At 42.2% G+C, this 14,493-nt stretch overlaps 1 protein-coding gene across 3 annotated transcripts in view; it reads left to right on the top strand.

Annotated features, from left to right (window-relative positions):
- Nucleotides 1–12,260, top strand: part of capn15 (calpain 15) — a 270,213-nt gene extending 257,953 nt beyond the window's left edge. Inside the window, exons 9-13 of one of the 3 annotated variants that reach the window (XM_048609645.1) lie at nt 3,670–3,831; nt 5,617–5,867; nt 7,073–7,239; nt 7,575–7,753; nt 10,022–12,260. In XM_048609645.1, the coding sequence (XP_048465602.1) occupies nt 3,670–3,831; nt 5,617–5,867; nt 7,073–7,239; nt 7,575–7,753; nt 10,022–10,199 (937 nt within the window). In that variant the 3' untranslated portion in view covers nt 10,200–12,260. Of the gene's footprint in view, nt 1–3,669; nt 3,832–5,616; nt 5,868–7,072; nt 7,255–7,574; nt 7,754–10,021 lie in introns of all 3 variants that reach the window. The other 2 variants (XM_048609644.1, XM_048609647.1) reach the window with 2 other exon arrangements.
- The last annotated feature ends 2,233 nt before the right edge of the window (nt 12,261–14,493 follow it).

Below are 14,493 nucleotides of genomic sequence, written 5' to 3'. Positions count from 1 at the left end.
ATTGTGCTAATGTCATCATTAACTTACAAAATCTCTCCTCCACATTTTTCTACTTTTTTGTCATTTCCTAAATGTTCTGTACCCTTCATGATTTAGGTCCCAATCCATACCATCCTGCAACCATATCTTTGTAATGGCTACTGGATCGCAGTTATTCAACTCCATTTACACTGTCAGCTCAGCTGTCTTGTTTTGACAGCCATGTGCATTCAGATACAGTGTATTTGATTTTATTGTTTTCCTGGCTTGATAAATTCTAGTTTTATTTTGACTCTTAGATGTGTTCTCTCTAGCCTTTCCTGTATCAATACCTTTCTCTTTGGCCTTGACTCTACTCTTTGATTTACTACATCTTCCCAAATTTGATCCATTACCCCAACTAGTTAGTGTAAATCCTCTCTACTCCCCTAATTACACAGTTGTCAAGAACCCTGGCCCCTACATGGTTCAGCTGACAATCTAGATGCCTCTTGCCCTCGTACTGGTGCCAGTGCCCCATGAACTGGACTGGTGCCAGTGCCCCATGAACTGGAACCCACTTCTTTCAAATCAGTCTTTGAGCTGTACATGCATCTTTCTAATCTGATTTGCTCAATGTCAATTTGCATGTGGCTGAAATAGTAAATAAGAGATTATGATGTTTGAATCTTAATTTGGCACCTAACTCCTCTTTCTGACTGTGTAGAATTTTCTCCTTCGTCCTGCCTGTGTTGTAAGAGTGGATCCTCCCCCTCACATTACCAATTATTCTCCATCCCTAAGCAAAGTCCTGAACCCTGATGCCAGGCAATCAGCAGCTTCAGCAGGAGTTGCGCTGTTTTGCCACAGAGAACAGTGTCAATTCTCGTCACTGTACTGTTCCCTTCTTACACCCCCTCTTGAATGGCTTCCTGTACCATGGTCAGTAAACCCATCCACCCTGTCGTGCACATTATCATCCAGACGGGTAGAAAGGACCTTACATCTGTAGGACAGTTGCAAAGGCTGAGGCTTCTGCCCTATAGGTCTCATTACCTGTCCCTGAACAATAACCAAATCTAAAGACCAATCCTAACAGGTGTGATTGCAAAGTGTCTAGGTAACGTTAAACCCCACCCCACTTCTTTTCGGGGCCAATATAAGTAATCTGATCTGCTGTCATGCACAGAAGGAATTAGGATTGTTGCTGTTTTCAGATTAAGCAGCAATAGAAAGAGGAAAAGAATTTAATTACCTCCAAGTGTGGGCATGGAATAAGGGATGGTGATCAACTGAATACCTCCACACATTGCTGTAGAACATCAGGGGTAGAAATTCAATGAGGGAAATTTGACCAAAGTACGTCTCAGCAAAGGGTGGTGTACAAGCTGGAGATTTGACTGAGAGCAGAAAGATTCAGAAATTCAGCAGGGAGCTTACACAGCCTGGTCAGAGATTTGAAACGTGTAGTTTATAAGTGGCCATCTCCAAATCTACTCCCAAATCTCCCTGTCCTCCCTCTTCTGCACCAAGTTATTGTTTTGTTGTAAAATATTCTGTCAGATTTTGCTCCATGGCTGTTGTTTGGGGCATGTGCACAAAGAGACTGCAAGGAGAGATATTTTAACAGTCTATCATGTAGAACTTGTGGTTGATCTGCAAGCGTCATTAAACAACAGTATTTTGAGCTGGCATTAATAAAGTTATAGCAAATAAATGTGAAATCCAGTGTGCTGTATTTGCCAAAGCTTTTAGAACACAAACAAGGTCAGTCCTGCATTTCAAGGTTTGTTAACTTCAGCATATTTGTACATCCAATAACATCCCCTTTCATCTTTTCTGTTAAGCAGTGTGATAAACTATTGGCAAATAATTGTTACATAAATTAGATATGTTTACTCTTATGGTGGGTATTTCTCACACCCAGTTGTTTAAAGAAGGAGATGGCAAGTTTTACAGCAAGGCTTCATAAACAGCAGATCAATGAATAGCCAAGTGATGCATTCTTTTGGCAGTACTAGTTAAGAGAGAAATGTTGGCCATTGCAATAGAAAAGCTTTCTGTTGTTCTTGGGTTACCTCATTAATTCAAAGTTGAGATCTGCTTTCACCTATATGCTGCTGATGTCAAATTTTACCTCTGCACCATCTGTCCAGCGCTCTACTGCCACTGTGCTGTCAGATTTCTTGTATAACATTCAGTCTTTGAGCCTGACCTCCTGCAGTTGAAGCCTGCAATGACGAAAGCCATCATCTTCGACACCTCCTATGAATTTCTAGGACCAAAACTGGTGGCATAGTAAACAGTGAAGAAGGTTTTCTAAGATTACAGAGGGATCTTGATCAAATGGATTAATGGGCTGAAAAATGGCAGATGGAGTTCAATGGGGATAAATGCGAGGTATTGCATTTTGGTACAACAAACAAGGGTAGGGTTTATATAATTAATGGTAGGGCCTTGAGTAGTCATAGAGTCATACATCACAGAAACAGACCCCTTGGTCCAACCAGTCCATGCCGAACATAATCCCAAAGTAAACTAGACCCACCTGCTTGCTCCTGGCCCATTTCCCTCCAAAGCGTTCCCATTCATGTATGTTTCCAAATGTCTTTCAAGTAGTTTTCCAGAACAAAGTGACCTAGGGATGCAGGTACATATTTCTTTGCAGCTTGTGTCACAAAGAGACAGGCTGGTTAAAAAGGCATTTGGCATGCTTGCCTTCATTGCTCAGTCCTTTGAGTATAGGAGTTGGGAAGTCATGTTGAAGTCATACAGGACATTGGTGGGGCCTCTTCTGGAATACTGTGTCCAGTTCTGGTCGCCCAGTTATAGGAAGGATATTATTCAGAAAAGATTTACCAGGCTGTGCCGAGTATGGAAGGTTTGAGTTATAAAGTAAGGCTGATTAGGCTGGGACTTTCTTCACTACAGTGTAGGAGGTTGAGAGGTGACCTTATAAAAGTTTATAAAACAATGAGGGGTATAGATAGAGTTAATGGTAGTTGTCTTTTCCGTAGGATGGGGGATTTCAAGACTAAGGGGCACGTTTTTAAGGTGAGAGGAAAGAGTTTTAAAAAAGACATGAAGGGCAAACTTTTTTACACTGAGGGTGGTTCGTATGTGGAATGAACTTCCTGAGGAAGTGGTGGATGTGGGTACAATTACAACGTTTAAAAGACATTTGGATAAGTATATGAATGGGAAAGATTTGAAGGGATATTGGCCAGGAGCAGGCAGGTGGGACTAGTTTAATTTGGGATTATGTTCTGCGTGGACTGTTTGGACTGAAGCATCTGTTTCCGTCCTGTATGACTCTATGACTCATTGATGAATCAGCAAACTTATTCACTGAGTAAAAGACCCACAAAGTCCAGACATGTTTACATGTCCTAGATTTGATTCCTGCTGTGCAGATCATTCCTAGTTATCTAGTGATGCTGATGGAAGTAATTGGAGCTGGAGACAAGATCAGACTTGAGTTATGATGTGTTTACCCTTTCTCCCCTTCACAATAATGAAAAAGCTCATGAAGACACCAGGCAAGACTCTAGCTCTGTACAGTGGTCACAGGTGAAGCATTGGTGATTTTATTTATGGTTGAGACACATATGATGTTGTACTTCAGCAATGATGTGGCACCTTCTAAATATGGAAGGCAAAGACAACGGTAGAACATTTTTCACTTCTCAATAATTTTGTTTTATTTTTTAGGTATTTTGATTCTGTTGATATTTGTAAAATTAATTCTGATTGGCATGAAGTCCGACTTATGGGGACGTTTCCAAATCGGACCAATGGGCCAATAACTGTAACTGCACTGACTGTGCTTAATCTCACTGTGCTGGAGTTTCAACTCTTTCAAGAAGGAAGCAGGTAGGAAAGTCAGTGAAAATGTTTCTATTAACCATTGGACCAATTTTTCTCCCTGCATTCTCTTTTTGTTGTAATGTGTAGCTTATCATTTTCCACACTCATGTACATTCCTGTCACAGATATTGCAAACAAGATCAATTGATCATTCCCTGTCTTGTTGATCCAATTTACAAAATCGAACTATTGCATTGTGAATTGGATCATCAGAGAAGTCACCTGAAAAGTTATGTAGCATTGCTAAGGTGAGAGCAAACTTTTCTGTTATGCAAGGCAATCCAGTTAGAAAAGACACTTGAGAAATTTTCCAGCAGCATACACACATCTAGTGGTAACACGGTGTAGAGCTGGATGAACACAGCAGGCCAAGCAGCATCAGAGGAGCAGGAAAGCTGACGTTTCAGGTCAAGACCCTTCTTCAGAAATGGGGAAGGGGAAGGGGATTCTGAAATAAATAGGGAGAGAGGGGAAGGCGGATAGAAGATGGATAAAGGAGAAGATAGGTGGAGAGGAGACAGACAGGTCAAAGAGGTGGGAATAGAGCCAGTAAAGGTGAATGTAGGTGGGGAGTTAGGGAGGGGGATAGGTCGGTCCAGGGAGGACGGACAGGTCAAGGAGGCGGGATGAGGTTAGTGGGTAGGAGATGGGGGTGGGGCTTGAGGTGGGAGGAATGGTTAGGGAGGCGGGGACTAGCTGGGCTGGTTTTGGGATCCGGTCGGGGGAGGGGAGATTTTGAAGCTTGTGAAGTCCACATTGATATCCTTGTGCTGCAGGGTTCCCAAGCGAACTATGAGATGCTGTTCCTGCAGCTTTCGGGTGGCGTCATTGTGGCACTGCAGGAGGCCCAGGATGGACATGTCATCCAAGGAGTGGGAGGGGGAGTTGAAATGGTTCGCGACTGGGAGGTGTAGTTGTTTGTTGCAAACTGAGCGTAGGTGTTCCACAAAGCGATCCCCAAGCCTCCGCTTGGTTTCCCCGATTTAGAGGAGGCCACAATGGGAACAGTGGATACAGCTTCCTCCCACCTCAAGCCCCACCCCCATCACCTACCCACTAATCTCATCCCATCTCCTACGTTCACCTTCCCCTCCCCCATTTCGGAAGAAGGGTCTTGACCCGAAACGTCAGCTTTCCTGCTCCTTTGATGCTGCTTGGCCTGCTGTGTTCATCCAGCTCTACACCGTGTTATCTCAGATTCTCCAGCATCGGCAGTTCCTACTATCTCTACACATCTAGTGGACGGAGTTTTCAATTACGTTGTGATGGTTACATAACAATTCACTGTATAACCTGGCAAACTGTGATGCCATCCTTAGTATTGTTAGGTTGGTTAGTAGGAATACCTGGTATTGCATTATCGGCACGAGTATAAACCCACTACTTACCTGGATTCATAGAAAGAAGAGGAGGCCATTCAACCCTTTGAGCCTATTTTGTTATTCATCTAGATTTGATCCGAATTAAATGTTTGGGAGACAGTGACCTTTTCTTTCCTGCAAGACTGTATGCAAGGTTAAAGCATGCGTAGACACTGCAGTCTGTAAAAGAACTGGTGCATTCAATATTTTCAACCCCTCCTTGGCTACAAATTGAATGAACACCTGGTTCCTAGAAATGATACTACAGAGAAAAATTAGCGGAGCTTCCCTAAGTTTTTCTATTATTAATAGCATTTGCTTTGCCCATTCTTTAAGTTGAGCAAACTCTTTACCCCTTTAGGTCCCAGTACCATGTTCAATGAAGTATTTGTGGCTACTTGCCCTCTGACTCTTGCCACTTGTATCGCAGACGATCGGACACATCAGATAGCCATTTGCTGGATCTGTGTATCATGGTGTTTCGAGCCTCGTTCTCCAGTGGTAACAAGCTGACCCTGGGCCGACTGATGGCACACAGCAAACGAGCAGTGAAGAAGTTTGTGGGGTGCGATGTGATACTGGAGCCAGGAGAGTATGCAGTTGCGTGCTGTGCATTTAACCACTGGCAAATGTCAATGTCAGGCCTACCATCGCCATCACTATCACTATCACCAGCAACAGGTAAGGATTAGAAAGCCAGAAGTTGGAAAGCGCCCCTACCTGATCATTATGGAATTACTGGACTGATTGCTGTAACAGCAGAGAATTGGACACCTAGTCTTAGGCAAGTCCCATGTCAGGAGCATTGGTCTAAACCTGACAAGTGAGTAGAGAAAAGATAAATATCGGGGTCAGATCAGGATCAGCAACTCTCCAAACGCCTCATGTCCACAACACGAATATCCCTTCTAACAGGATAAGCACTGTGTTGGCCAACGAAGCACATAAGTAACAGAAGAAAGATTAATTATGAAACTGAAAAAGTTTAATTTTTTACACATTTTATAGTTGGCATGCAGGATTCTGCATTCTATGTGTTTCTGATCTCAGTTGTACCAAAAGAAGAGCATGACCCGAGCATGCATTCGGGGTGAAGTCAGCTTGGATTTAGTATCCTCACCATCCCTCTTTTCCCCGATTATAATAGCCCCAATGCCAGCCCTGTCACTGTTCACTTCACAGCACAACCCCCCACCCCATAATGTCTAATGTGCCTACTGGTACAGTAACACAGCACTGCTATCCATGTAATTATCTGGAATCTCCTTGATGTGGTTTGTAAACAAAACATATCTTTGATACTAGATGGACTGTGATTTAACATACAAAGTGCCTGAAAAGTCACTATTGAGAAGCAGTGTGGTCTACTGCTTCCTCACCTATGGGGCTCAGAAGATTTTCAAGCTCTGTGTTTCTGTCTCTGTGTTAATGAAATGTCTCCAAAGCAAGGATTTATCACCGCTTTTTCCAAACCTCAAGGGCCTTGTGTGAACTGTCAGCTGTGGCTCAGAGGGAACTCTGTCTGAGATGGAAGCTCATGGATTTCAGTGCCACCGCAGACATTTGAGCACATAATCTAGGCTGACACTCCGGTGCCAGTACTGAGAGAGTGCCGCACTTTATTTTAGATGAGATATTAAACTGTGGTCTTGTTTGCTTGTTCAGGTCCATGGAAAAGATGCCATGTCACTATTGGAAGAGGAGCAGGGAAGTTATCCCTTGTACCCAAGCCAATATTTATCCCTTAACCAACATCTCTCATCAGTGAAGGTTTCTTTATATGTGGCTTTGCTGTTGTTCATGTAATGTTTGTAGCAGCATCTCATTGATCTCCATCAATGATGTACAGTTGGCTTCACTCACATGGCCTTCTTCCCTGTTCCTAGGTGTTTCAAGTCCTACCAGCAGTGGCCGATGTACTGCAGAGTTCCCTGGATACATATTGGCTGTGTATAGCTCCAAACCTGTCATGGTAGAACAGATCAACACTCAACCGACTACGCTGGCTGATGCAGTCATTCTGTTGACCGAGCACAAAGGAGAGAGGCATGAGGTAGGACAGTGCATGGTAAGTGGGAGTCATTCTGGGCATTTCTGTGAACCTGGTCAGGTCACTGTCTCTGACCCACACAGTTCAGGAGAGTCCCAGACGGTGTCTCTGACCAACATCACAATGTGAATTTCAAAAGCAATTCATCAGAATGTGCTTCAGGACATGCTGAAGCTGTGGAAGACACTATGGAAATACAAGTTATTGCATTTTATTATCCATGCTCTACAGTTTGAGTTTTTGCTCATTCTTCAGACTGAAGCCTCACACACTGAGCTTGTAATGTTGGAAATTTACTGGAAGATTAATACGATCTCTGACGCTTTGCCTTTGAATAGGGTCGTGAGGGGATGACTTGTTATTATTTGACCCATGGCTGGGCTGGACTGATTGTGGTGGTGGAGAATCGTCATGACAGATATTACCTGCACGTGTCATGTGACTGCTCCGACAGTTTCAATGTAGTTTCAACTCGCAGTAGCTTGAAAACAACTGACAGCGTGCCACCATTGCACAGGTACGAAGACCCAGCGAAGGTTAAATACAGTTTATGTGGTGTGCATTAAGTGAGTTCCTGATCTGTTAGCCCCATCAGGTTTCCCTTGTGTTGACTGCCAGTCATTCATTTGTTCAACTACTGGAGCCAGAGGTCAACCAGTCAAATTTCTCAAGGCTCAGCCTGCAATCATAACTGTTCCACTCCTTGTAAGGAGAACTTCCGTTCTTCAGTGTTATTTGGGAGGTGATTATGTAGATGCTGTATGTGGTTTGGTATCATAACATTATCAAGCTTTATATAGCGATTGTGAGAGATAAGCAGAGATACTAGAACAAAAACAGAAGTTGCTGGAAAAGCTCAGCAGGTCTGGCAGCAGGTCTCTGAGACAAAGGCTTACCAACTCTGATTTTTTCTTCACAGATGCTGCCAGACCAGCTAAGCCTTTCCAGCAACTTCTGTTTTTGTTCCTGATTTACAGCATTCGCAGTTCTTTTGGTTTTTATAAAATACTAGGACTTTGGATATAAGTAAGGTTGACTTTAATGAGATGAGGCAAAGTAAACTGGGAAGTTCTGCTAATAGGTGAAACACCCGAGGAACAGTGAAGGATGTTCAAACAAACATTTAATGCTATTCAGAAGCAGTTTAGACCCATGAAAAGAAAAAGCTCCGCCTCACAAACAAAACAGCCATGGACATCTGAGGAGGTAAGGGACAGCATAAAGTTAAAAGAAAAGGCTTATGAAATGTAAAGAACAGGAAAGATCCCACAGAATGGGACAAATATTGGTAAAGGGCCACAAAGCAATTTATAAGAGTGGCTAAAAAGCATTATGAAAGAAAACTTGCAAGGGACATAAAGGACAATAATAAGAGATTTTAGAGTTATATAAAGAGAAAACAGCTGGTTAAGAGTACTGTAGGTGCACTGAAGGCTGAGAGTAGGGTTATTGGCAAAGACCACAGGAAAATGGCAGACAATACTGAAGTAAAATAATCGTTGAGCATCACAGCAGGAGAAGAGGGAAGCTTGTCTAAGTCCAAAAGAAATGAACAGAAGATCAAGGGCAGGGTCTAAATAAAACTAGCTTAAGTAAATTATCAGTAATGAGGAAATTAATTAAATCCCAGGACCTGATGGTTTCCATCCAAGGGTGTGAAAGGAGTTAGGAGAATACATTGTTGATGCCCTAATCATAATTATTGAGTTTCCTAGATTCAAAGTTAAATACAGTGGATGTCCAATGAGATTTGGGGTTCTGGTGCATGGCTCTTTAAAATGCTACAAATAAGTGCAGAAAATAGTAAAGCTGGCTATTGGAATGCTGGCCTTCATATCTAAAATATCAGGATGCAGACATTATGCTGCAGTTATACAAACCCTGGTTAGATCCCACATTTAGACCCCTACTCTCAACCCACAGTTATAGTACTGTGAACAGATCTGGGCACCGCACCTTAGGAAGGATGTTGTGGCCCTGGACGGAGTTTAATGCAGGTTTACGAGGATAATACCTGGATTCAGGGGTGAAGTTAGGAGGAGAGATCAGACAAGTTAGGCCTTTATTCTCTAGGGTTTAGACAAACATGGGGCAATCTAATCAAGGTTTTCAGGATTTAAAAAAGGAAAGACAGGGTAGGTAAAAATAAACTATTTCCACTGTTTGGAGATTCTATAACTAGGGGTATTGGTCTAAGAATTAGGGCAAGACTATTCAAGAAAGCACTACTATATGCAGAGAATAGTGGACGTTCGGAACGCACTTCCTCAAACAATGCTAATTCAATTGTTAAATTTAAATCTGAGATGGACAAATTTTCATTCAGCAAGGCTATCAAGGGATATGGACCCAAGGCAGGCATATGGAGTTAGGCGATAGATCAGCCATGATCTTATTGAATGGCAGAGCAGGCTTGGACAGCTGAATGGCCATTTCTTGTTCCTGTGTTCCTGCCATAATGTTCTGATCAGGTTCAATGCTTGATGGGTGTTGAGTTAGTTAACCTCCCCGAACGGATTCAGCTTGTTGAGCTGGGGAGAAAAATAATCAGCTTGGACTAAATAGAGGAGTGGGGTATGTGGAGAGTTCGGGGTGGGTGAAAAAGGGTCAGTGGAGTTGGGAATTGCATCAAGTCTGCAGCATTAAACCAGAGACACAGACGTGGGAGACTGGGAGGGAGCGTTGTGGGTAACCTGAAATTTGCACCTTGCTCTGTGCCCAACTATTGAGTGAAGAGAGTGAGAATCCAGTGCTCTCACTGACTTTCCATGTGCTTTTCCCACAGGCAGGTGCTGGTGGTGTTATCACAGCTGGAGGGAAATGCTGGATTCTCCATTACTCACCGTTTGGCTCATCGCAAAGCAGCTCAGCCCTCACTAGGGGAATGGTCCACCACAAAAGGGATCCACAGCCCACCCCTCACACCTGATGTTGCTGGTTTGCATCATCCACGGCCCCTATGATGGTTTCGCCTGCTCCTGCACACATCACTGTTGCTATGGTTGAAAACGTGTTGAATGACAAGAGTCATTCAGTTCCAGTCTCGCTTATGTATTGAATTTTTTTAAAGAGTCGATGCACTGTTCCTGCTCCTGCACTAATCGTCAGGAAAAGCCCCAATAACAGAGCGAAACAAGAATAGTTTCAGGCTTCAAATCTCAGATTCAGAGCCAGTGGAGAGGAAATGCCTGGTTAGGATCGATGACTGGAGGGATAAACACACGGAAGCAAGCCCAAAAAGCTGCAATAGTTTAAAACAAATCATGGTCACCTTCCCATGCAACCTGTCTAAGACCCAGCCTCTTCCCAAAATCCCTATGCTCTAGTCATGTCCCTTTCACCAGACTTGGTTATGCTCCTGAACTCAGTAGACCCCACCTCCAGCATTACTGAAGGGACACCTCAACTTGTCCTGTGGCTGGACTGCAAGCCAAAACCTAGCTCAAGCACTCCACCCATCTGCCAGCTCAATTATTACAACCTGATCACCTCTCCACAGAAGAGTAAAATATAAATGCTGCCGAGTTATTTCCAACATTTTCTGTTTATAATTCTCTCCAAATATTGACTACTTACAGCCTTTATATAGTCTTACCACTGCCATGTTTCCTGAGGCACAAATGTACAAATTTAGCATTGCAAATCTATTAAATCAGAACCCAGGTAACTTTCTATCTTTACTTAAAAACCGTTATTGAGCAGTTGGTTGGGGTGGTGGATCTCTGAGACCAGGTCAGGAGGGTCACTGAGCCTAGTTCAGAGAAGGGAATTAATGAGCAGGGTCAGGAACATGTCACTGACCTCTGTCCTCAGGTAATTCAACTGATTCAGGTTCATTGTTCGTTATCTAAAGACACTGTTTGTGCTTTGCTGAAGTTCTGAGGTTATTGTAAACCTGTTATCCTGAACAATGTCTCATGCAATGGCTCGGCCAAAGCACACAGGAGAAAATCAGTTCAAAGGAACCACATCGAATTTAACTTAAGTAATGTAATAATGCATTTAAATTTGATGTTGGCAATGGCAATATTCCTGTGCTAAAGGATATTTATTATGAGGGTTGTAAATCTGAAACTGTCTTTACTCTGTACATACTTCTCACAAAAATGGAGCAATGTTCTTAGATGAACCTTTATCTGATAGATGAACTATCCCATTTTGTGGCTCAAAAAGAACAGCATGTTGGTGTTTCCCTGTAACCAAGACAAAAACTGGGAACAGAATGGCAGGCAGAATGATGGAATGTGATTCCGAAGTCCTCAGTAATGGCCATGATCCATGAAATAAACGTAGTATTCAGTGCCAGAGTGACCCTGAAAGGAAATGAATTATGGAATTTCACCGCCAAAAGAAATAACTGATCGGAATTCTGGAATCTCTCAGAATAGGCAGATTGACCTGTTCTCTCATCCATTCTCACTGGAAACCTTATTTTATTTCTTCATTAGTAATTAATTTAAAGTGGGATGTTCATTTCTACTGACTTATTTTTGTAATGGAGCATTTTTATAAAATTTTGCATTATAACCAGGTTCCTGTGCTAGATTATTCTTAGACCCAAATCCCACTAAACATCTCCCATTCCGACTGTCTGTCTATAACACCAGAACACCTCAAAGTCATATCCAACCAGGACTGGCTTCCCAAATAAAAACCTGCCATCACTGTATCCCAACCTCCAGTTTCCAGCACCTGGCCTATCCTTTCTGTATCATTCCCTCATTGTCTCTGTCAGCCACTCCTCCTCTGGGGTTAGGTGATAGAGAAGCTGAGCCAGCACATGATGCTCTACCTTGGCTGTGGGGCACATGTAAACTCTCATAAGCCTGTGACTTCTGTTTCCTAAAACTGGAATACTAGAATGTGTCATAAGGAGAATTTTATTAATTTTAGAGTCTATATATATATAGATATATATATATATATATATTAAAAAAGTATAAATAAATCAAAATATATATATATCATGTAGTTTGAAAAATCTCAGGTTCCAATGGACCAAATAAATTTTGTTTTTTAATGAACTGACCGGTGAACTTTGTATTGTGTGCACACAAATTCATTGTAGAGCAACAGACAAGTGGTGTGCGTGGGATTCCAGGTTAGTTTGGAGCTTAGAATTCCAGAAGGATGGTGATCTCACTCTTGAAAGTGTTAGGAATGGCACAGGTTTCCAACTGTGTACAGTCACTTCCAGAACTAGCACCTCTTTTTTTCCCCAAACTGCCACTCTTTTCTTCTCTGGGTTTGCTGAATCTTCATGGGCTACAATTATCCCCAAATCCTGGTATCTCACTTGAATTGCCTTCCAAAATCAGTGAGTATAGGTAAGCTATTTGACTGGGAACGCAGCATAACAGCACGTTGAAAAACATTGCTGAGCCAGATCTGTTCATGCTTTGTCCATGAGATTGTATCCATAATGGCAACGTACTTTAGCTCACCCTTAGCATAAAAGGTAAACTAATCAACAAGCAATATATCGATGGATCTGGGACTGGAACCTGCTTGGGCAGACGGGATAACCAGCTGGTCATGATAGCTGGAGGTAAAAGTAGACAAGGCTACTCATAGAAGATAAAAATGCAGCACAAACAAACCTAAATATGGAATTATCAGTTTCAATTAGACTTGACGTGGGAAATTTTAAAATGGAGCCCTGGTACATGATGTGATGACTATCTCTAAGATGAGATGATGCATTTGTCAAACGGCAGAAACTTTTACTGTGTATTTGAGGAATGCTTACTGCCTAACACCTCACCTTGATATAAAAAACATTTTATACTGAGGAAGTAAAATGAATAGAACTTAGTTGGGTGAAACTTACTGTGGTTGTGAATCACTGGAGTTCAGCCTTCTGTGATTCTTCCCCTGTAGATGCACTCCTAGGCATAAACTACCTACTTATTATTTATTCATTCTTCGATGAAAAGGCCTGCATTTATTGCTCATCTTTAATTGCTGTTGAGAAGGTGGTGGTGAGTTACCTTCATGAACTGCAGCAGTCTGTACGGTGTAAGGTAGACCCACAATGCTATTAGGGAGGGAATTCTAAGATTCAGATTCAGCAATTGAGGGAAGAGTGATATTTCTAATCAGGATGGTGAGGGAATTGAAGGTGATGTTCTAACGGTAATGCTGTGTTTATTCTGGGTGATGGAAGGCAATAGCTGTGGAGATGCCATCACAGTAACATTAGTGAGTCACCACTCTGAATTAAATGAAGGAAAATAGATAGCTGCCTTAATGTAAATAAAGTAGAATAATCCTTTATCATTACTTAATCTCTCACTGACAAAGATCTCTCATATGCTAAATTAGTGACACTCTGACCTTTGACTCAGAAGATTGAGTGTTCAAGCCTCACTCCATGATCTGAGAACAGATTTTTCCAGTACGTTTTTCCTTGGCCATCTAGTTCACTACTGTCCTTTTAGGAATGAAATCAATTGTCTTTACCTAATTTATTCTACATGTGACTCCAGACCCACAACATTGTGGTTGACTACTAACTGCATTCTAAAATGGCCTAACAAGCCAACTAATTGTATCAAAGTTGCTACATTAGTTTACAGAAAGGAATGAAATTGAATGAACAACCCAACATCAATTTAGATACTGGAATAGGCAACAGGAAACCAAGTCCTGTTGACCCTCAAAAGTTTGTTTTACTAACATCTGAGAGACGTGTACCACAGACCAGTCATGTAACACCCCAATATTGTCAGTAAAGGCATTCTATGATTTCCATACATCACCAACCCCATCCCTAGGTATATCCTGTATCACCAGTAGGGAGGGGGACAGACCTGCCCTGGACTCAAGGCCCCATGAAGTCTCATGGCATCAGGTCAAACATAGGCCAACCCTGCTGATTACCATTCCTACATACCTAACACTCCTACCCCAGGGAGGTAAATTAGTATTCTTCCATGTTGAACACCACTTGGAGGAAATCCTGAAGGTGGTAAGGTTGCAGAATGCACCTGGTTGGAGGACTTCAATATCCATCATCAAAAGTGACTTGGTAGCTGCTGGGACTGAGTTCGTAGTAGATGGTGAGGGAAAGAAAATACTTTCTTGACGTCATCTTCACTACCAGTCACAAACACATCTGAACATGACATTTTCAAAAGAAGTGATCACTGCATGGTCCTGGAGGTAAATTTAACGTATTCATATTGAGAATACCTGACGTTGTGTGGCACTAAAATTGGACTAAATTGGACAGACTTAAAAAAGATCTAGCAACTT

This window comes from Rhincodon typus, chromosome 21 (genome assembly GCF_021869965.1).
Source record: "Rhincodon typus isolate 14 chromosome 21, sRhiTyp1.1, whole genome shotgun sequence".
NCBI classification, from domain to species: domain Eukaryota; kingdom Metazoa; phylum Chordata; class Chondrichthyes; order Orectolobiformes; family Rhincodontidae; genus Rhincodon; species Rhincodon typus.
This window is presented reverse-complemented; position numbering and strand designations above follow the sequence as displayed.